A 22581-nucleotide genomic window follows, 5' to 3' on the forward strand; every position below is an offset into this window, starting at 1 on the left:
TTTTTCTATAAAATTACAGAAAGAGACAAAAGTTAGGATTGTTCTTTCAAAAGCAGAATGGTTGTTGTCCATTGGTTTGTACATTTTTTCATGTTCGTGACTTTTGAGATGCTCAGTTCCTTGTTGGAAGGCTGCAGCTTGCAATGCTGGGTGATTCCTGCCTGCGTGCAGCACACCACAACTGAGGAAAGAACCTAGCTCACATGACTGGTTGTTCATCTCTATTAAACCTAGGGATTAGTTGGGAGAAAGGAATCCTGTGAAAGTTGCAGCTTCTTGATTACAGACCCAAACCATTTTTATGTAAAGAATGTTGCCAGTTAATTTGACTGTCAGTTGCCTCTATCACAGCCTATTCTTTTCACTTGCCCCAGTTTTACCTTTCTTAAGTCTAGTTCCTTTGCAAATGTCTTTAACTACAGCCTAGGCTGGAAACCTCTGGGTAAGAAAAGTCTATTATTTTAAAAGCCACCTGCCATGTTAATATGAGCACTCAAGCTGATGTAATTTGTCAGTCAACAAGATTTATTAATATGGGTTTAACAATGTGGTAACACACTGGGAAGGCTCCTGCTCAGAGCTGCCATGCCTTAGGGAGGATAGATCTGTGTGCCTCTAAAATGGTCTTCAGAGAGCTTTGGTGGATTCCTTCCAACAAATGTGCATGAGCAAGTCTTTAATGAGTTTTGGTCCGTTTTACCCTTGGAATGTTTAAAGATTGATTCATATGGGTGTCGGCCATTATGTAAATTAGAAAATATATTGAGAGCTTTAAGGCAGAACAAAAGATGTAATTCACCTGGCAAAATTTTGGTAGGCATAGACAGAATGGAAAATGGTGTAGTTTGTAACACAGACATTTTAGGGAAGGATATATTTTCAGTAGTATACAGTATTTGTACACTGCATGTCCAGTTTGTTTTTTTTTTTTCTTAATAAAAGACTCTTCTAGGTAAACTGCTTATAGACTTTTCATTATCTCTTCTGTCTTATTCAACTCACATAACTTAAACATGATACAAAATCACAGCCAGTTTACTGTTTTATTTTCAGGCGATACTCCTTTTTACGCAGACTCTCTAGTAGGAACATATAGTAAAATTATGGATCATAAGAACTCATTGCATTTCCCTGATGATGTGGAAATCTCCAAGCATGCAAAGAACCTTATCTGTGCCTTTTTAACTGATAGGTAAGTGCACATACTGTTCTGGCACTGTTTTTTATTTTGGATGGTATATTGTGAAAATTAATTCCTTCTCCTACTTCTCCTGATCTCTGTTCAAATCTCTTCTGCCAAACCTCCTGTTCTCTAGTTTTTCTTTTGAGGTGTTTTTTCCAGGTATTGTGTTTTATTTCTATGAGCAGTTCTGACAGCTCTTGTTAACAACACAGTTTGTGCTGGACAAATCCATCTAATTGCACTAACAATCTTGTAAGGCTGAAAGTAATTTGTAACCTCCAAGGCAGGGACAAAATCGTTTTATTCAATGTCTATGTGGATGTTACTAAAAAGAAGTAGAAGGAAATACTTTTCTGAAAGTAAGCATGTATTTACTGAATTTATTTAAGGTTACTTAAAATGTTTGAATTTTTTTTTTCATTTGGTTTGTTGCATTAATTGGTAAATATAGCTAACAAACCTGAAAGGTTATTGTTTTGGCTAAAAAAAAAAAAAAATCCTAGAAGTTTCCCCTTAATGGAGCTAAGCCACTTATTGAAATTAAGCTGTATAAGCTTGTTCTTGACCTGAACACTTACATTTTGTTTACTTTCAGAAAGCAGAGATAATCTTCAATTTCAGTGATTTAAAAGAACAACAATGTAGGTCCACAGTTAACTCTGGATTGATGATGCCTTCTTATGCTTTCCTGTGATCACCTGAACTTGGCTGGAGCAGGGCATCCGGCCACTATAGAAGGAGGAATTAGGAAAACAAAGTGCCTTATAATGGGTTTTGCATTTGAGGAGAGATTGTTTGCTCTAGTGAGCAAGCCTGTGGTTGGTGAGGAAGGATGTGCTTTATTTAACAGCATTTTTCACCCTTAGTAGCTGAAGGGTAGAGAGAAAATATGATTAGAATTTAATAGGGTAAATGTAGTAAGGTGGACTTCTACTACGTGTGTCCCTCTTCCTGTTTATATTTAACACAGGGCTCGAGCAATTTATTTGAAACAGATGCTGCGTGATTGCTGTTGAAGCACTTATAGGAGGACTAAACATTGACCCTGTGATTTATGGCTTCTTTTTGCATTGTTTTCATGTCCTGTTCTTGTATGTAGTTTCAAGAGACTCCTCTGTTCAGACTAAAAGTTTCTTGCTGGACTTTAGATTTACTTCGCAGCAAATATCAGCAAGAGACGTGTCAGGGTTAGTTGTGGGGCAGAGGATGGAATTCTTAGAATATTTATTTTAGTCCAGCTTTGAATAACTGTTCTGTGCAGCAAGTCAGACCTTCCTTCACTTGCGTCTTATGGTCTGTCATGTGGTTTGGCAGACACGAAAGTTCTGCAGTTTTATTTCCCCCAAGGGTGTTGAGATTTTGTTTGTGTTTTTAGTTTTTTCTTAGTTTTTGCCTCAGTGCTTGCTTTCTTGCTTTACTCCCCACGTGGCAGACTCCAGATTCTGGACATTTTAGCAGTCACAGGCAGAGTGCATGCTAAGAATCAGTAAATTTTATATAAGAAACTACAGATTAGTGGTTGGTGGTTTTTAAATTTTGGTTTTGTTTGACCATTTGTGTGGTTAACACAGACAATATTTACTGAAAGTTTCATTGCTGCTTATGAACAAGTGAGAATTTAAAAAAAAAAAAAAAAAGCAGCTATTTTTTCCTAATGTGACTCTGGATCAATTGCTTTTAGGGATGTGCGACTTGGGAGAAATGGGGTTGAAGAAATAAAGCATCACCCTTTCTTCAGAAGTGATCAGTGGAACTGGGACAACATTCGAGAGAGTAAGTAAATCAGGTTAACAGTTCTATTTTATTCAGTATTTACAATAGTAGAAATGAAAAAAAACTTCCGGTTGTATAAACAAAGTAATTTCTGTCTATCAAGAATCTTGCTCAAACATTCATATTTATCACTTGTATTATAAAACCTTATATGAGGAAGGGTTAATAAATATGCATTTTTCCTACTGGAATTATCTCACCTTTATCATGTTTTTAATGCAGAAGTTTCAATTTTAAACAATGGAATTGGAGGGTTCAGAATTTTAACTAAAAGGAATGCATGTTAGGTTCTGTTTCTCGGGATTTTTGTTCTTTTGATGTTGTTTTTTGTTTTCTTTCATTTTTCTTTTAATCTTCTGGTAGTTAAAACAGTAGTTTGACAGTGGTCTTGTCAGTTTTACTGCTTTTCATGTAAGGTATTGAGAACCTGATAGCTTTAGGTAAAAAAGCAAAGTATGTCAGTTCTCCATAAGCTTGTCATAACTTCTAAAGTTATATATTTACTAAGAAGTTTAAAAATTATTATTGTATTTTAAGTTATATTCTCAAGTGTGATTACCTGAGCAAATATGTCTTGCATACTAGATGGTCTATGCATTAGGCAACGAATACAAAAATAGATTGCTCTAGAAAAAATAGTTCATAGTAATATTTCCAGATCTGCCGTCTGGTTAATACATATTTAACTCCAAGTTATTTAAGGACAACTTATACTACAGTCTTTTAACACTAGAGAGATACCTGTATATAGTAAGTGACTGAGTCTTGGAGTGAAATGCATCTTTTTCCCCCTTTTTACAGCTGCTGCTCCTGTTGTTCCTGAGCTTAGCAGTGACATAGATAGCAGTAATTTTGATGACATTGAGGATGACAAGGGAGACGTGGAGACCTTTCCAATCCCCAAAGCCTTCGTGGGAAACCAGCTGCCTTTCATAGGATTTACCTATTACAGAGACAATTTGTATGTGATACTTTAATATGCATTTTAAAAAACATGTATGCACATTTTTTCTCATATTCTTTCTTTTTTTCACTCTAAATATATAATTTATTCCTTGTATTATATTAATGTCCAGTTGTGAAGATACAAAATGCAAAGTTTGAGTAAAATAATTTGCTACTCTTTCAGTTATTTCGATAACTCTGATTAAACAATGTATTTTCATATGCACAAAATTATACAATATCTTAAAAAATCAATTAGGGTTAAAATTCTGATAGATTTGTAATTTTTTTTTGGTAAAATTTCTTTTTATTTGTTATTTTAGAAGAAAGATTACACAGCATAATAACTTTATAGAATTCATCTTGAATAATCAAGAAATAATTGTATTAATTAAAAAATTTCAAGCTGCTGTAGTTTTGGAACCGTTCTGTTAAGCAATGATTCAAATCAGAAAGATGCATTAACACCAAAATGAAACAAGCTTCATTCTGAGAGCAGCACAGGACAAATTGAGATTTGAGAGAATTTATTAAAATGGCAAGGTTTCCAGAGTTGTTGAAAACTTGAGTTGGAGCTGGAGGGATTTGTTTTTGTTTTTGACAGGTTGCTAAGTGACTCCTCTCAGTCTTGCAGAGAAAACGAATCTGTGCAATCTAGTAAAAATGAGGTTAGTGCCTTTTTTCCTTACTATTAATGGGATGATTAACTAATTTTGTTAAGTCTGTTAAGAAAAGACAAAGTCTAAAATAAGTGTTGAATGAGTTTTGTGGGGAGCTCTTTGTCTTTTAATGATCCTCAATAAAAATGATGTTTTCTATTTACAGGACAGCAAAGAGGTAAGTATAGTATCTGAATTATGAAAGGAATAAAAAAATTCCTTTGTAATTTTATGTGGATGTGAAGTATCTTTAATGTTTATTCACCAAATTGTTAGCAGTAAACCAATTGTATTTTGAAACAGTTGTAATCAAGTGTTAAGGTACTGTAATATAAAGATAAATGAATACAGATTTTTCTCAAATTCTTTTTGCATCCAGAATTTGTTTGGAAAGCCAGTGTGTGAGGCTCTGTTTCCTACAGACAGCATTGCTCTTGTGAAGGTCCCACACTTGCATTAATGATTCATGACTGATTTATTCAGAGTTTGAAAAAGTAAATTGTCACCTGCCGGGATAAAGGAATGTTTAAATCATACTCCAGTTGGAGCATATGGAGCTTGTTTATCCAGCTTTTGAAGATTGACAAATGAATTTAAATTTGCATGACAGGAAGAGCAATGGTATTTTCATATACTTACTTCATTATGTTACTTAAACATTTGTATTATTCAAGTGTAGATAGTATGTTGTTAAGATTTCTTAAAACTTATAATTCCTTTCCAAAGTTTAAAAAAAATACATAAAGGAAATGCATTATGTATTGATCAGATAAATTTAAATGCACAAGTTTATTAGACTCCACTTCCTTCCTGTCATTGATGAATAGATGAATAGTTTTAGACTTCACCTTTTAAATAGAAATGGTACTGCTGTTTAAAATACATATGGTCACATTCATGATGTTTGCTTTATGTTGTGTTAGTAAATGCAGATTGTAAAATTTTGCATTTCACTTCTGACAACTTATTTTATTTGTATTTTCTCAAGCAACAAATCTCCGGTTTTGATGTCCTTTTCAATGTTCCTGTTGTGAAAATCTTCTAATTGTAACAATTATAAAGTGTTTTGGAAAACCACATTTTTACATTTCATGTTTAGGGGGTAGAGGAAGAGGAGGAAGGGAGGAAAATAAATGCGTTTGAAAGCCTGAAGTAATGAGATTAATCCAAAACTTATAATTTATTTCATGAATATTTGGGTACTAGACTAACAATTACTTCTTAAAAATATTTTAGTAAGCAAACCAAAGCATTTCCAAAGTTTTTATTAGCTTCCATGGTGTGAGACTAAGAAATTCTTCTTTATGTGAGATCATAGAACATGTTTAGCCATATTACCTGATATTGTCCAATTTGGTCATGTACACCCCTTTTTTATTTTTTCATTTCATTTAGAAAATGCTATCCAAAAACATCTGCTCCAGTGGAAAGTCTCTGGCTACAGAGCACAACAAGGGGCCGGTAAAAATGTCTTTTGCCCATATAAATTTAATGACTCACAATCTGTGGCACATAATTCTGTGATGGTTCAATTAAATTCAGTATGCAGCAAATTTTGCTGCTATAAATCCATATATTCAAAATTATCAAAATTAATACCTTGTAAATATGTAACTTTCTAGTGATGGTTTTAAAATAATATACTGAAAAATTGAATTAATTTTCCTCACTTTCCCTTTTTTTTTATTTAATTGAATTGCATTTGTTTTCTGTGAAAGTATTTTTATGCATGGGCCATGCTTTTTTGACATTTTACACAGTTTCAGAAAAAACTAAGCAAGCTAGAAGAACAGCTCAGTAATGAATTACAAGCCAAAGATGAACTAGAACAGAAGTACAGGTGAGAATGTTTCAACATGTTTGGTATGTTTATAAAGATGTTTTATTAGACCTTTTGTTTTTTTGATGCTTGAAAGCATTTTAATCCACATTGGGGATTCCCAACCCTACAAGCAGACCTCACTGTAAGTTGCTGGCTTAATTCTTGCTACTCCTGTGACTACTGGAGTGGTTTTCAGGGGGTTTGTTGAGGATTTTTTTGCTTTTACTCCCTATAAGAATCTCACTGTTTAGTGATTTCACCAGTCCATGAGGTTTCATGTTTTTGCTTAAAATAGAATATCTTGCATAAAAATAATGAGACAAAAGCACCATATATAAAATTAGTGAAACACATCCAAACATTCTCATTTCTGTATTATCATCAGGGTTTAAAATTATTCTTCAAATTTGTTCAGGTCTACAAGTGTTCGTTTAGAGAAGATAGCGAAAGAGCTCGATGAAGAGGTAAGGCCATAGATTTCTTACTGGAATTACAACTTTATCATTTGTGTGTGGATTTTTCTCTTCAATAGCAGCAAGTTGCTTTTGAGTAGCTGTATGTTTTATAGTAAATAACACCAATTGATTTCTTGGTGTTCAAAAGCATGAAATTGTTGTCATTGCTAAAATATTTTCATGATGATTTCTGTACTGTAACTGCACATTTCGTTCTAGAACTAGATTTCTACCATATTTTTAAGTTGGCAGACAGCATGACACAGATATCTCATACAGATTTTAAAAATTGAAGGTGTGAAAATAGTGTTTCCAGGGGAGAAAGACCATGCTTTGGATTGTTTGGTGTTAGTAAAAGGACCCTATTTCTTACCCAGCTTTGCACTTTACTGCTTCTACAAATTTAGATGTGTGGCTATGGCTCATGCAGGTACATGTCAAGACCTTCCTTACCTTTACATGTGTGTTTCTCTGCTCCCAGAGTGACTGCTTAGGCAGGTCTACCAGGTTTGTCAAATTCAGACGATCAAACAGTATTTAAATTGCAAAGCTCCTGGCCGTAGACATCCTGGGCTGGATTTGACCACGTGTTCTGATACGTAGGATTTGCAGCAGGCAGGTGGACTGGCTTCCTCCATTACAGACTAAACTGAGTGCATGAGCTGTGTTTTTATCGTAAGAGAATACCACTCCTGTGTGTGTAATTAGTGGTGTATTTTTTTAAATATATCCAGATAACTTCAAGGAAGAATGTAGAGTCTGCAGTCAGGCAGTTAGAGAGAGAGAAGGCTCTCCTTCAGCATAAGAATACAGAATACCAGAGGAAAGCAGAACATGAAGCAGATAAGAAACGCAATTTGGAAAATGAGGGTATGTTGAACCATGCTTGAAGGTTCCATTTTGATGTGGGTTTTTAATACTTAAAATAAATAAGTTATAGTTCCAATTGAAGTGTTTTCATGACAGTGATTAACAATGTTGAATTGTTTTTGTTGCAGTTAACAGTTTGAAAGACCAACTTGAAGATTTAAAAAAGAGGAATCAGAACTCTCAAATATCCAATGAAAAAATCAATCAACTACAAAGACAGGTATGTCAGCTTTATATATGTATATTTTAAAATAATCACTGCTTGAAGTACATATTTTGATAACAGTGGAGGAATCTGAAATGTGCAATTGGGTTTTAAAAGCTGTTCTTTCTTGTTAGGTTTTGGTGCTCATAAGTAATCTTAAAATATACTCCTTACTTCTTTAATCCATAAAACCTAGTATTCTGTAGTAGAAATAGTGGGCTTTATATTTTAATTGTTTCTGAAGTATGTTTTATCAATCTTAGTTGGATGAAGCCAATTCTTTGCTGCGGTCAGAGTCTGATACTGCAGCCAGGTTAAGGAAGAACCAGACAGAAAGCACAAAGCAAATCCAGCAGCTGGAAATTAATAATAGAGAACTACAAGATAAGAACTGCCTGCTAGAGAATGCAAAACTCAAACTGGAGAAGGAGTATCTCAATCTTCAGTCAGCTCTAGAATCAGAAAGGAGAGATCGAAGTCATGGATCAGAGATTATCAGTGATTTACAAGGTATTTCTGCAAATCTTCTGAAGTTAAGATTGCTTCTTGTTTCTGGTGTGGGTGGTGTTACTTGAGTTTCAGACTGTGACTAGCTAAGTGTGCTGTTTTATAAAGCATTACATAATTGTGAATAGCATTTAAGGAAAATTGTGTGGTGACATCTATAAAACATTATTGAAAACTTTTCGAATCACCCCAAAAGGAGACATTCTTAATAGTCAGAATTAGAAGCTGTTGTATTTTAAAAACTGTTATCTCTAAATAGATAAAATAAGTCTTGTTTTCACACACTGACCATAGCCTCATTAATATTTTCGTAATTTTAAGGTCGAATATCTAGCCTTGAAGAAGAAGTGAAAAATGGAAAGAGTGCATTAGCCAAACTGGAAATGGAGAAAAGGCAATTGCAGGAAAAGCTCACAGATTTAGAAAAGGTAACGTCACTGCTAAATGAACACTGGTGTTACATTCTTACAGAATTTCTGAATTTGTACTTCTATTGTTTGAGACATGGCAACTAAACCTATACAAAATATAAGCTCTGTTTTCAGCTTTTTTTAAAATTTTTTTTTCCAATTTGAGAAGTGGGGAAATATATATATAATTTCCCATAAAATCATGATACATTTTACTTCTAAAGTATTTAAGTACTTAATTATTCACTCTGGTGTGTACCTTAACAGTACAATAGCTACATTTCATTTCATGTGTGGAGTTTTTTTAAACTCTCATTATTGCCAAAAATAAAATAGCCTCTGCTAATAGGATTTTTAAACAAATTTGTTATTGAAACAAAAGGCTTGAAAAATTTCTTCAATAAACTTAATATTTGAGCTGCTCTTCCTACAGAATGTTGGCTGTTAAGGCAGTAATTCTGTAATTGTTTGCAACTGGGGATGTTGTTGTACATTTTTAAAGCACTTTGGTGTTCACAAAAAAATTAATAGAAATGAGTTCTCAGTTCCTTAGCATGATTTCTCTCTTCTACTCCAAGCATGCTTCCAAGCAGCATGTTACTCTTGTTCAAAATTCTGCACTAACCTGGTGTATTTAATGTTTTCTTTCAATGTTGTTTTTTCTTTAACAGGAAAAGAGCAACATGGAAATAGATATGACATATAAATTTAAAGTTATGCAGCAGAACCTTGAACAAGAGGAAGCTGAACATAAAGCCACAAAAGCACGATTAGCAGACAAAAATAAGATCTATGAGTCTATAGAGGAAGCAAAATCTGAAGCCATGAAAGGTATGTATTTGACATCACAGTTGGACTTAGGTGTGAATTGTACAAAGTAAATAATATAATCTTTCACTGTGCATATTCTGGTGCATCTCATGACAACTGACATATCTTCAAGGGAAGGATAATTGGCAAAAAAATCCAGAAGATAGCTCTTACTTTTGAATTAAATGGCTTGTGTTTATTGCAGCTAATTAAAAAGTGACCTACAGATCCTGTCCTTCCAATTGCAGAACATTCACAAAAAATGTGAGCATGCAGATCTTCAAAAGAAGCAAGAATTATTCAGTAATGCTGACTGAGTCACTTGGCATATCAGGTTCCCAAACAGCTTCAACTCTTTGATTTTATATTATCACAGAGCACAGTTGATTTAAATGTTTTATTTTAAAAATTCCACCCGTTTAGTTCATCTCAGAGGTGTTGCAGATAAACTGGAAGTTATCTACAAGTTCAAAAGTAGGAAATAACTGTGTCAGAAATGCTTGAAAAAGCATCCCCTGGGCGTGTATTTACTGTGAAAATTTTAATTAATCACTTTTAAGTAGTCTTTCTCTTCAGTTTTAAAAGGAAAAACACGTGGCTTATTGTTAGTACAGGATAGACATCCTCTTCCCTTTGGCCACCAAAATCTGCTGTTTACACTTCACTGATGTCTTATATCTTTTACTTCACAGAAATGGAAAAGAAACTTTTGGAAGAGAGAGCTTTAAAGCAGAAAGTAGAAAATCGGCTGTTGGAAGCTGAGAAGCAGCGCTCCATGTTAGACTGTGATCTCAAGCAATCGCAGCAGAAGATAAATGAGCTCCTTCGGCAAAAGGATATACTGAGTGAAGATGTAAGGAGCACTGACAAAAGGAGTCTTGAGTCAAACCTTGTTTTCAATGTTCTAGTATTTTTCCTGTTATAGCTGTATTTAGGAATATTTGTGAATGAAAATGACAACAAAGTTTTCCTTCTCTGCCTTTGAAACTTTAAATCATGGAATGTGGTGTCATTTTCTGATGTATTTCAGCATTATTCATGTTAAAAGGTTTGTCCTCTATAGCGGTAAATGCTGTGAGATTGACATGGAAAAACTAGGTAATTTAATGTGTGCTAATGCTTTTATTCAGGAAGCAGCTTTGATTTACCAGGAGATGTAAAGGAAGTCAATTAGAGACTGTTTAAATGTTGTTTTCCTGTGTAGATCTGTAAAATTCACAGGTTTCTCCTTCTTTTTCAGGTAAAAAACTTGACATTAAAAATAGAGCAAGAAACACAAAAGCGCTGTCTCACTCAAAATGACCTCAAGATGCAAACACAGCAGGTCAACACCTTGAGAATGTCGGAGAAGCAGCTAAAACAGGAGAATAACCACCTTCAGGAAATCAAATTAAGTCTGGAAAAGCAAAACAATGAACTCCGCAAGTATGCAAGTTGCTCTATATGTTTTAGTCATGTTACTGATTTGAAATATTTTTGGAACAAAAGCTGGGAGCAAAACTAATTTTAAAAAATCGCTGCAAAGAATATGCTATTCTACAGTGCAAAACTTAATTGTTCTTTAAAATAATTTATAGTGACTCTAATTGTGACTTGCCCTAGTGATTCAGCAATTTATAGCTTTGTATTAAAATATGTTTGTTATCCTGAAAATCTTAACTGAAATATGAGTCTGAAAACTTCAGAGAAACACTTATTTAACTGAAGGTCTAGGTAGTTTTTTTTAATGATGTAGGACTTCGATTAAGAGGAAAGTTACTGGAATTATTAGTCTAGGAGAGCTTATCAGAGTTGGAAATGAATGCTGCTGCAGAGCTACAAAGCATAGCCATTGGAAATACCTAGTACTACAGATAACACATCTGTTGAATCTTCAGATAGGAGTTCTTCAAGGTTTTACAAGTACTATTTGCACCTGATAGGAAGTAAGGAAAGTAAATAAAGAACTTTCTTGTGAATGAAAAGACCAGATTACCACACATATCAGATGAATCTTAATCCTAGCTCCTTTATGACTTTGCATGTTTTGTCTCCCTGTACTTTGGCTTTCTGTCAGCAAGATGCAGTTAGTCATGTAGAAGGTGGCCATAATCTGGAACACTGGCAGAAGTCTTTTCTGCTACATTGCTGTTGTTATGGAACTGACTGTTGTTTAAACAACAGATGAATTCAAGAAAATACGCGTGTCAAGGAATACAGACATTCACACACTCTGCTCTAGCAAACAAGAGACCCAATAAAACCAGTCAGATCAGTGACATTTTACATGGAAAGAAGATTCTGTTGGTGGCTGTTTACTTTATCAGTGTCTCTTACCCATTAAACTTTGTGACACTGTTGTAGTTAGTGTGTTAGCAGTATTAAACTGACTTGTTATTAGTGCAGTATTCTCAGCTGTACAAGTGAAAAAGAGAGCTGCTACTCAGAGGAAGTTTCAGGTTTAATAGCTGATGATACTTAGGTCAAGAAATTGCCGGAGATCTCAAGAGTATGAATGCTGTCTTTTCTGTTTACTGCTTTGGAACACCTTCATATCTCTAAAGCATGTTCTTCCTTTCTAGGGAACGTCAAGATGCAGATGGACAAATGAAAGAGCTTCAAGACCAGCTAGAAGCTGAGCAATATTTCTCAGTATGTTTCATGCTGCTTTATTTTTATATTAATCTGTTTACTGAGTACGTTAGCTTTTCTTCTTCCCCCTCAGCCATCAGACATTTCACATCTCTAACCCAAAGCTACTTGTTTTTCTTGTGCCTGTCTCCAGTGTTGTCTGCTGCCTTGATCTTGATCACTGAGCAGCACAAAAGAGCTCATGTTGAGAAATGCAGCTTTGTAGGGGAGTTTAGAGGGAGGAGTCAAGCAGCTCATTTTTCTACAGTGTGAATCATCTTGTGCATATTTCAAGCCTTCTCCATGCTGTATGATAGAGAAGAGTTGTATTCTCATGTGGTGTGACAATACGTGTGCATCTACAGCTCAGAAGAAAATTTTGCATTACAACCAAACTTGGTAGTGATCTGTTGAGAGTTTTTCATTTATTGTGGCAAGGTGCACCAGAATAAATCAGTAGCATAATTAAAAATCATCATCACTGGCATGTGGAGGTCAATTTTATTAACAGTGCACAGCCAGTCACACTGTATGAGATGCTAAAAGGCTTGTTTCAATATTAATGAAAAATTAAGATTTCGTTGTGGATTTAGGTCAGTGAGGAGGAGACCTACCTAAAGTTTTATAGATGAAAATTTTACACAAAAATAAAGGAAAGAAAGGGAGAATTGAGGTCAGTTGACTGCTGTAGATGGGCCAGAGAGACAATCTGTCTTGAAATCCCTGCAGTAAGTACACTTAGAGTCATCTGTCACTTGACCTGTAGTCAGTCATTTGAATGGACAGAGCAATAAAATGTTTCTTTCATTTTCTTCAGAGTTCTAAACTTATATTGATTCCATGAAATTCTGAATTTCAAATTATTTTCTAATTGTTTTTTCCCTTATTCCTGTATTTCTTTTTGTTCTTTAACTGTCATACTGGTTTTATGGATTTGTATGATTAGAATCTAAACTCCACACGCCTAATTACATGAGATAACGATTTAAAATAGTAGAGAAAAAGAAATTAATTATTTTCTCTGCTTCTGATACTTCTGATTCTGTACAAAATAGTGATTTTCACATTTACAGTATCTTTAGCAGTATGTATACAAACAAAGAAAATATAAATCATACATGTACCCCTTCACATATATACAAATTAAAAAAGGAAAAACAACAAAGGAAAATAACCTCACAAAGCACATTTGTGAATGATAATGACATTTAGGTGAGTTTCAAGAAGCCATTGCACAATTATACTCTAATTAGTATGATTAAGGAACTGCATACCATGTCACCTTGTATAAATTTTGTGGACCTTCAAGAGTATAGAAATCACATAATTTTCTTTCCAACTTTAAATTCCAGACTCTCTATAAGACACAAGTTCGAGAACTTAAAGAAGAATGTGAGGAAAAGACCAAAATTTGTAAAGAAATGCAGCAAAAGATACAAGAGTTACAGGATGAGAGGTAGGTTTTTCTAGTTGGACTACTAATGCATAAAAGATCAGGATGGCTTTTTGTTGCTCTCTTTCCTCCCTACCCATTTTCAAGTTAAAAGTATATATCAATAATTTGCAGAGATTCCTTGGCTGCTCAGCTAGAGATTACTTTGACAAAAGCAGATTCAGAACAACTTGCCCGTTCCATTGCTGAAGAACAGTACTCTGATTTGGAAAAAGAGAAGATTATGAAAGAGCTGGAAATTAAAGAGATGATGGCGAGGCATAAACAGGAACTTACTGAGAAAGATGCCACCATAGCCTCAGTGAGTTACATGATCTGTAATTTTGGTAGACATTGAGCTTTATTTGCAGTTTGAGTTATCCATTACTCTTTAGCAGATTTAAGAGATATACAAGTATATGTAATGTTTTAAAAATATTTATTTCTTATGATTGAAATTCAAGAATCTCTTACTGTGTTTCTTCCATGCATTTCTCTGACCGTTATTTCTTCTGTGCCCCTACCCCTCTTACAGCAAGTCCTCTTATCTTTATCCTGGTCTCACTCTGCAGCATTTCCTTCTGTCTTGTAATGCTGCTTTGTTTGCCAAATGAGTTTTGTTACATGGTCACGTGTCCTTTTTTTTTTTTTAAGTTGGAGGAAGCAAATAGGACGCTAACTAGTGATGTGGCTAACCTTGCTAATGAGAAAGAAGAACTAAACAATAAACTGAAGGAAGCACAAGAACGTACGTATTCTCTGAACCAAATGGGATTTAAATTGAAACTAGTTACTTTCTTTAATAGTACTATATGCATTTGTCATGAGTTTTCATAGATTTTCTTTTCATTACCTTGCTACAGAAATTACAAAGCTAAAAGAAGAAGAAGCAAATGTAGGAAATATTAAAGCACAATTTGAGAAACAGTTGTTGAATGAAAGAACATTAAAAACCCAGGTAAGCAAATATATTCAAATGCATGTAGACACAGTGTTCATGAATCAAATAATTTTTAATAGAATAGTTTCCATGATAAACTATTGATATATACCAGTATTGCTTTATTTGTTTTTCCCCTGAAAGAAAATATATTGGGGTTTTTTTTCCTTCTTCTAAGTAGACTTTCAGTGTAGTGAAACTGGATCCTTATGATTCAGAATACAAGAACTTCTAATCCAGATGTATTCCACCAGCAAAGGCCTTCATTTCTGTCAAATGATTTGAAATATTACTGGTTTCAGTCTTGATTTACATATCTCTACAAGTTCTATAAAGAAGTACATTTCTGATTTTAATCTAGATTCTTGTTTAGAACAAGTGGCATTTTAATACAAAGACATGTTTTGAGTCTATCTAGTGAAGATGGAAGGGATTATTTAAATGAGTGAAGGTGCTCACACAGTTAAGGCTTGCTTCGAGTAAAAATGACATAATTACCTTCTTTTATATTTTGTGTAATACATTGAATTAAAGCAAGCTTGTAGTACTGGATTGCAGAGGTCTTAGTTTATAGTTAGAAGTGCCTGGTTATAGCTGGAGAGAAGACTTTATTTCTTCACAACTTCTGTATTTTTACTAGTGTGGTTTTTGTCACTTTTTTCTTTCCCATGGGAAGGCTGTGAATAAATTGGCTGAAATCATGAATCGGAAGGGTCCAGTCAAACGTGGAGCTGACACTGATGTACGGCGGAAGGAAAAGGAAAATAGGAAGCTGCATATGGAACTGAAGTCTGAACGAGAAAAGTTAACCCAGATGATGATCAAATATCAGAAAGAAATAAATGAAATGCAGGCAGTAAGATCCTTTTGTAAATATAAACATTGCAGTATTTTCTGTAAAATCTTAGTATTGATACAGACTTTAAGGTAGCATATCCAATCTCTATTTCTGAATTTCCCCAACCAGAAGAAATACACAGAATGTATATTGAGATTGGCTACAAATTCTGCATAATTTTCTCTGAGTAACCAGATATTGTGATAATAGGAAATCTTGCCATTTATTCCTGCAGCAAATAGCAGAAGAGAGTCAGATACGGATTGAACTGCAGATGACTCTGGACAGCAAAGACAGTGACATTGAACAGCTTCGTTCCCAGCTGCAGTCACTGCACATTGGGCTGGACAACAGTAGCATAGGCAGTGGACCTGGAGAGGCTGAGGCAGATGATGGATTCCCTGGTATGTTCATTTTATTAATATTTCTGCATTAACTGGGTTTATACCAGTGTTTTTGCATAGAAACTGGAGTATTAAATTGATGCTCTGATGATTCTGTGATTCTCATCTTCATCTATTTCTACTATCTTGTTGATCCTTTGATAGAGATCACTTGCTCACCTGCTAACTAAATCTGTCTGTTGTAATACTTCACCTTACATTTATTTAAAGAATTTTTTTAAAAATTCTATTGTGCTCCATTAGAGCTAAATATTTTTTCATTTTATTATGGTGGTTACTTTGCAATTATTGTGTGTATGTGATAAAATGTAAAACTAATACTCTCTTAGAGATTCTATTTTGACTTCTTTTCTACTTTTCCTCCTTCATGCTTTATGTTTAGTCCATATCACTCAATCCCACACTATGGAATCCATGTCCTTTACCTATCAGCACTCCTCTACCTCTGTCAGTATTGCCACTAAGCCTTCCAGTTCTCGCATGCTTCTTGATTCCGATTCTGACTCAGAGGAAGAACCTTTGTCTTGTTCCCACAGCCCTACAGAAGTTGATAGCACAGGTGACATCCCTGAGAACTGTTTGGTTTTGTTCTTACTGTGTTCTTCTTTGTTTCAGAACTAACACTATTAATACATAGTGAAAGAATCATAAACCAAATCTGGCAGATAACACACTGCAGCAGCAGTAAACATTGCCATCAAAGACATGAGAAAGTTTGCATGAACAAATAACTGGCCTGTTTTCTCTAAATGTTTGCAAATGCTTGCTGACAGTTATAAACCCACAATTTTTATTGAGGGATTGAATAAATGAGCCTCATGGCTTGTTTTCAAGATAGCTTCTACACAGTATCTGCAGCTCTCTGCATGACCCTAAGGTACTGGACACCAAAAAAGTCAAACCTTTGTGTTTAAGTGAAGTGTGGGAATATCTAACTCCTCACATCTAAACATATATGATTTTCTTGTAGAGATTCGTTGTCCTGAAAATGACATTGTTTTGCCTTAAAAGTATATTATGAGTGATAAGGCCCTGTTTTATTAATTCTATATTCATTTTATATGACTACACATACACCCTTTTAACAAAGCTTCTCTTTAGTGTTAATGTTTGAGGTGGGTTTTTTATTGCATTGAAATTTCTGTAATTCACATGAGGTTCCTTTGAAGTGTGAATACCTTTACACTGAAGGTAGAACCTTTTTTGGTATTTTGACATTACTTCATCAAACTAGAGTAAAGAATAATGCATTTCCTCTATTTTCCTCATTCTCTGATTTTTGCTTTGAAGCTTCTAATGAAAGGAAACCTGCATACATACATATTTTTTTCCTTGTTAGCTGCTGTTGTGGTATGTGCATGGATTTGCTTTGTTCTAAAGTAAAAATCATAGCTAAGATGAGATTTTTTGCTGATGTAATTACAAAATATTTGAGGTAGGGTTGTGTCTTCTGTTGTTACTCCCCTCCTAGTGTTTATAAACATGTACTTTGAGAAGTTTAGAATATTTTGCCCTTTTTCCTGATCTGTTAGTATTGAAGGGACACCAGAAGTGATGAAGTATAATGAGAAGCTCTCCATTTTGTCCAATTTAATCTGTATTACAGGTTACAGAGAAAAATAGGAAAATCATATTTTAGGGAATAGGAGAAACATGCTTTTTTTTTTTTCCTCTACTTGTGCTTCCTGGATATGGGATATACTATTTTTTTGCATCAGCCTTATGCTTGCTACACTTTCTATGAGGTGTATTTGAAAGGAACAATATAAGGTGGCAGGTCTGAGGCAAAACAAATGTTACAGAACTTGATATGTGTTTTACAATAGGTCCCCAACAGCATTGCTTGTAGGGCAATAAACATTGAAGACAAGGTGTATCTGTGTATCTTGCTTTAAGTCTCTCTAACACCAAAAGAATTCTATGAATATCTAGTAATTATTTGTTACACTGTGTTAAACATGGGCAGGAACCTGCAAATGCCCTCTGATGAGAAGAAAAATAGTTTTTGTAATTTTGGAGTATATTTCTGCTTGTTTCATGGTTTTGTCTTTGTTAATGCTTTACACTTCACTATTTTTGACTTCGAGATTCCTCAGCAGTAGTAGAGGTTATCTGCTAGGGTAGGAAACACATTAGAAAAATATTATTGCAATTAAGTAGTTCCTCTTAATGAAACATAGGGGGAAGAAACACTTGTGTTACGTGCAGCTACAAAAATAGGGTGGAAGGGTATGTGATCCCATGTATTACCAAGCACTGGGAAAGGGTGATCCTGTTGAGCTTTTGGTGACTACTGACATGTGTGTGTCAAACAACAGCTGAGCTCTCAATACTCTTGATAAATCAAATCTGACAAATGTGCCAGTGTAATATAAAATACTGCAAGTGTGTGAAAGGGCAGTTGAATTCAGGCAAGGCCTAAAGGTTAGCCAAAAATTATTTATTTGAATTAGAAAGCCTAGGAGATACAGGCAGAATTAGAGAAAAGAAAAATTTACAGACCAAAAAGTATGAATTAGAATACTAAACTGACATTTTTCCCAGCATGTGGGGTATATAGGTTATTTGTGGTGGTAATTTGCCTTTTTTTTTGGTCTTGGATTGGATGTTGTGTGGTCTGTACTAATATCTTTAGGTGCTGTTGTAAAAGGTAACAGTCAATAGACATAAGGCTTTTAAGACATGAAAAAATTACTAAAGGGAATGTGTGTGCTATAATTGCAAGTTTGTTCTTTCTCTTCCTCCTACTACTTTCTGTGATTGCATTGCTGGTTATTGGCTGTATTCAGTGGTACATTATTTAATGTATTCCTGAACACTTACCATGGTAAGCCTGGCAAGATCTCATGCTGTTAAATAGTTCATCTTCTCATGTTTGCTCTCTTGCTTTACTATTGATGCTCAATAACTTTTAAAATGCACAGTAGTGTCAAATTTTTTTTGTCTGTTCTTTAATACATATCTCTTTTTCAGAATCAAGATTGGAAGGCTGGCTATCAATGCCTGTTAGAAATAACACTAAAAAATTTGGGTGGGTTAAAAAGGTAATAAAACCAGATTTATTATTTTGTTTCATGCATAGGTTCAACTTTAAACTTACTGTAGGTTTTCAACACTTCAGTTTTTCTTTTCTTTGTGTTCTCTCATTACATAAATTTATAAAATATGTTAACTGGTATAGCTACATCTGAGAGGAGCAGCTTAAGACACCTCTTTGTATAGCCAGAGGTGAGAACAGTCATTCATGGTCCTCAAATGTTTCTACATGCCATAAGCATTCCCAGCAGTATTACACAGCTGGAATTAGGCAGAGTCTGGAAACAGGTGCTCTTGACAATTTCTTTATTTAGGAAATAAGACTAAAACCTACTCCTCCTCCTTGTGCAGCCTTCATTTGTTTACTGCTTCTCAGCAACCTCTTTGATGAGTCTTTGTCCAAAATGTCACATACACATTTTCATACAAATTTCCTTACTGCTGCCATACGTTTAATTCTAGGCAAAATTCTGGAAGTAGGACATCTTTTAGGTAATTAGCTTTTTAGTGAACATTGCTAGCTATTCTGGTAAGTAAAATAGTGATCTTTTAAAATATGATCCTTGTTAATTGTGACCTGCACACTTGAAATAGACAAAGGATGACAGTTACTCTCTCTACCAGTCCGAGCAAAAATTAAATCAATAAAATAGAAAGGAAAAGCTTATATCCTGCTTTCTTTCTGACCTTCATTTTTGTTTCTTCATAGATATTTAAATATGTTTAGAAATCAGTTAATCTGATAGTATAACTTGATTTTTCAGGTAATCAGAATTTTGTTTGTTATGCAATGAATTCCTTGGCATGGACTTAGTATACTGTACTACCATTGTCCATTTAGGTACCATTTAATCAAATTGTAGAAAAATATTGCTACAACATATGTGTTAGATAGTTGCTGTGACACATTTGACATCTATGATGAGCTGAATTAAAACATGTTCTATCCTTTTGTCTCCTAACAGTATGTAATTGTAAGCAGCAAGAAGATCCTGTTCTATGACAGTGAACAAGATAAAGAGCAATCTAATCCTCATATGGTATTGGATATAGAGTAAGTATTGCCATGTGTGTTTCCTTCTGATTTATAGGTGAACTCTGCTGTGACCAAAGGGCTTTTTGAGGTCCAGTCTGGGAGCACAACATCACATGGGACATGAATTTTTTTAATCTGAACTGTAGAGCTGGACCCACTGTGGTGCAGAGTGGGGTTTGCTGTAGGCGCTGGTGCAGGAGGAACAGACTGATCCAGAGAGCTGCACTGAGCCCTGGTGTAACTGAAGTGCCCCCACTAGCTCAGCTAGACCTTCCTCACACACAGGGAGCAGAGCATGTAATGAAAACTGTAGCAGAGAAGATACCATTTTTAGTGTTCATGTATTTTCTCTTGCAACATGGCCTTACAGGTGGGTTATATAGTTAATTTATTTTCTTAATAAATGCAGAATGTGGCTATTCAGAGCATGGGGACAGGATTGTGTTAGAAAGGTGCCAGCAGCCATTAAAGTCACTTGATGATGGTTTCTCAGTGCTTCCACAAATGTAGCTGGATGCTTGTGACTTCTTTTTATTTAGGGTTTTTGGGAGTTCATGTGCAGGGTTGAAAGACAGGGCTTTACCAAGTGATTAGAAATCTGTACAAATTTGACAAATCTCTAATGGTTCTGAGCCTTAATGTGGTATGTTGTATCCTAACTTAATCTGTCACATTTATCATTGTGGTAACATTAATTTTTGTCCTTATTGAAATAATTTCCTATAGCAAACTCTTCCATGTCCGACCAGTCACTCAGACTGATGTGTACAGAGCAGATTCCAAGGAAATTCCTAGGATATTCCAGGTATTCATTAATAAATTAATGTTTCTAGTGTAATAGACATGGCATTTCAGACATTGTCAAAAATACTGTCTAATGAAATATTTACTAAAAAATGATTGATAAATCATTCCTAGTGTACTTCTTCAATCTTTGTATTTAGATAATGACTCTGAATTTATATTTGCCATCTTGGAGTATTGAGATTATTTTGCTTTCATTCTAGATCCTGTATGCTAATGAGGGAGAGAGCAAAAAGGAACAGGAATTTCCTGTGGAGCCCATGGGAGAGAAGTCAAATTACATTTGTCACAAAGGACATGAGTTTATACCTACTCTTTACCACTTCCCAACCAATTGTGAAGCTTGCATGAAGCCCCTGTGGCACATGTTTAAACCTCCTCCTGCTCTGGAATGTCGCCGCTGCCATATCAAATGTCACAAAGATCACATGGATAAAAAGGAAGAGATTATAGCGCCTTGCAAAGGTAAATAGCAAGTATTTGAATATGCAGATAGTGCTGAAGTCACAAGGCATTCTAATAGATCAAAGGATTCTGGTAATGGTCTGACACCAACTGAACATAAAGGTTGGTTTGTCTTTTGTTAGTACATAGCCATCAGCCCCTTTCTGAGGGTGTCTCCATGAGGATCACTCTGCTCTGAGTTCATGGCACATGACTGTGGTGTGCATGTACCTGTTGTGGTGTCATCCTTGTGCAGCAGAGTGTGGTGACTGTAAGGTGCTCACACTGTGTGTTGTGCTCTGCTGTGGGAAACAACAGAGCTATTATGGAGGGCGTTACATTTGGTGAAGGTTGCTCCTTGTGACTCAACATAATATAATTTCTTAGTCTCAGTCACACCTCTTTGCATTACCCATGTTTTCTTCCACTTGATTGTGTATCTTCTGCAGTACTGAGTTGTTGCTCTCAAAATATAAGGACGAGGGACTGTCAGCAGCCACAAAACCTACTGGCTCATTTTACTTTTCACCTGTCTGCTGATTTCTCTGCTTCAAGTGTGAGAGTATGCTAATCTGACAGCTAATTTTTGATGTGGGGGACATGTTTAGAATAATAACAATATTCATTTTTATTTTTAAAATCTTATTACAGTGTACTATGATATTTCTACGGCAAAGAATCTACTACTGTTAGCTAATTCTACGGAAGAACAGCAAAAATGGGTGAGCCGACTGGTGAAAAAAATACCCAAGAAGCCTCCAGCACCAGACCCCTTTGCTCGATCTTCTCCCAGAACTTCCATGAAGGTACAGCCGAACCAGTCCATCAGACGACCAAGTCGACAGCTTCCTCCAAACAAGCCAAGGTGACACAGGAGCTGCTATTTAATTTATTGTTCTAGATGTTTTACTACAATTGGTTTCAATTCCTTATTCAGGGTAGAAGGACTCATGCTAATGTCTCATGATTCCTAAAAGAATAGTCTAATCCGATTCTTCCAGTTGGGTAAAAATTGTCCATACAAAAATCATTAGTTTACTGCTGGATCCCTTCAAAGGAGCAGAATCCTATGTGCTGTGCTGTGGAAGTTGATAGCATTCTGCAGTACTAGTTTATATTTGTTTCTTTCAGTTCCCAGTGCTGGCAGCCTGTGAAAAGGTTGGTCTCACTTATTTTGTTCATCGCAGTGTTCCAGTTTAGCAAAGGCTTAACATTTTTCCCCAGAGAGTTAATTGGGCAGTGCCTGGACAGGATTGCTGTCCTTTTTTCTGTGACCAGATTGGCACCAGTGTCTCAGGTGGCTGGCTGGGTGAGACCTGGACTGGGTGAGTGGCCAGAGTTACAGTGGTGCACGCAGGGAAGCACACTCTTGCTGTGATGCCACTATTACCACAAAAC

At 35.2% G+C, this 22581-nt stretch overlaps 1 protein-coding gene across 7 annotated transcripts in view; it reads left to right on the forward strand.

Moving 5' to 3' along the window:
• Positions 1-22581, forward strand: part of ROCK2 (Rho associated coiled-coil containing protein kinase 2) — a 104597-nt gene that overhangs the window by 67672 nt on the left and 14344 nt on the right. For 2 of the 7 annotated variants that reach the window (XM_038133741.1, XM_038133745.1), the window contains exons 7-33: positions 1054-1192; positions 2865-2956; positions 3758-3917; positions 4506-4569; positions 5956-6021; positions 6321-6400; positions 6798-6846; positions 7572-7707; positions 7836-7927; positions 8176-8422; positions 8741-8847; positions 9501-9660; positions 10332-10492; positions 10880-11064; positions 12201-12270; positions 13602-13705; positions 13817-14003; positions 14336-14429; positions 14545-14639; positions 15298-15477; positions 15695-15863; positions 16246-16422; positions 18837-18907; positions 19865-19953; positions 20662-20740; positions 20943-21204; positions 21835-22048. In XM_038133741.1, the coding sequence (XP_037989669.1) occupies positions 1054-1192; positions 2865-2956; positions 3758-3917; positions 4506-4569; positions 5956-6021; positions 6321-6400; positions 6798-6846; positions 7572-7707; positions 7836-7927; positions 8176-8422; positions 8741-8847; positions 9501-9660; positions 10332-10492; positions 10880-11064; positions 12201-12270; positions 13602-13705; positions 13817-14003; positions 14336-14429; positions 14545-14639; positions 15298-15477; positions 15695-15863; positions 16246-16422; positions 18837-18907; positions 19865-19953; positions 20662-20740; positions 20943-21204; positions 21835-22048 (3529 nt within the window). Of the gene's footprint in view, positions 1-1053; positions 1193-2864; positions 2957-3757; positions 3918-4505; positions 4570-4726; positions 4739-5955; positions 6022-6320; positions 6401-6797; positions 6847-7571; positions 7708-7835; positions 7928-8175; positions 8423-8740; positions 8848-9500; positions 9661-10331; positions 10493-10879; positions 11065-12200; positions 12271-13601; positions 13706-13816; positions 14004-14335; positions 14430-14544; positions 14640-15297; positions 15478-15694; positions 15864-16245; positions 16423-18836; positions 18908-19864; positions 19954-20661; positions 20741-20942; positions 21205-21834; positions 22049-22581 lie in introns of all 7 variants that reach the window. The other 5 variants (XM_038133742.1, XM_038133747.1, XM_038133746.1 and 2 more) reach the window with 5 other exon arrangements.

Source organism: Motacilla alba, chromosome 3 (genome assembly GCF_015832195.1).
Source record: "Motacilla alba alba isolate MOTALB_02 chromosome 3, Motacilla_alba_V1.0_pri, whole genome shotgun sequence".
Classification (NCBI taxonomy): Eukaryota; Metazoa; Chordata; class Aves; order Passeriformes; family Motacillidae; genus Motacilla; species Motacilla alba.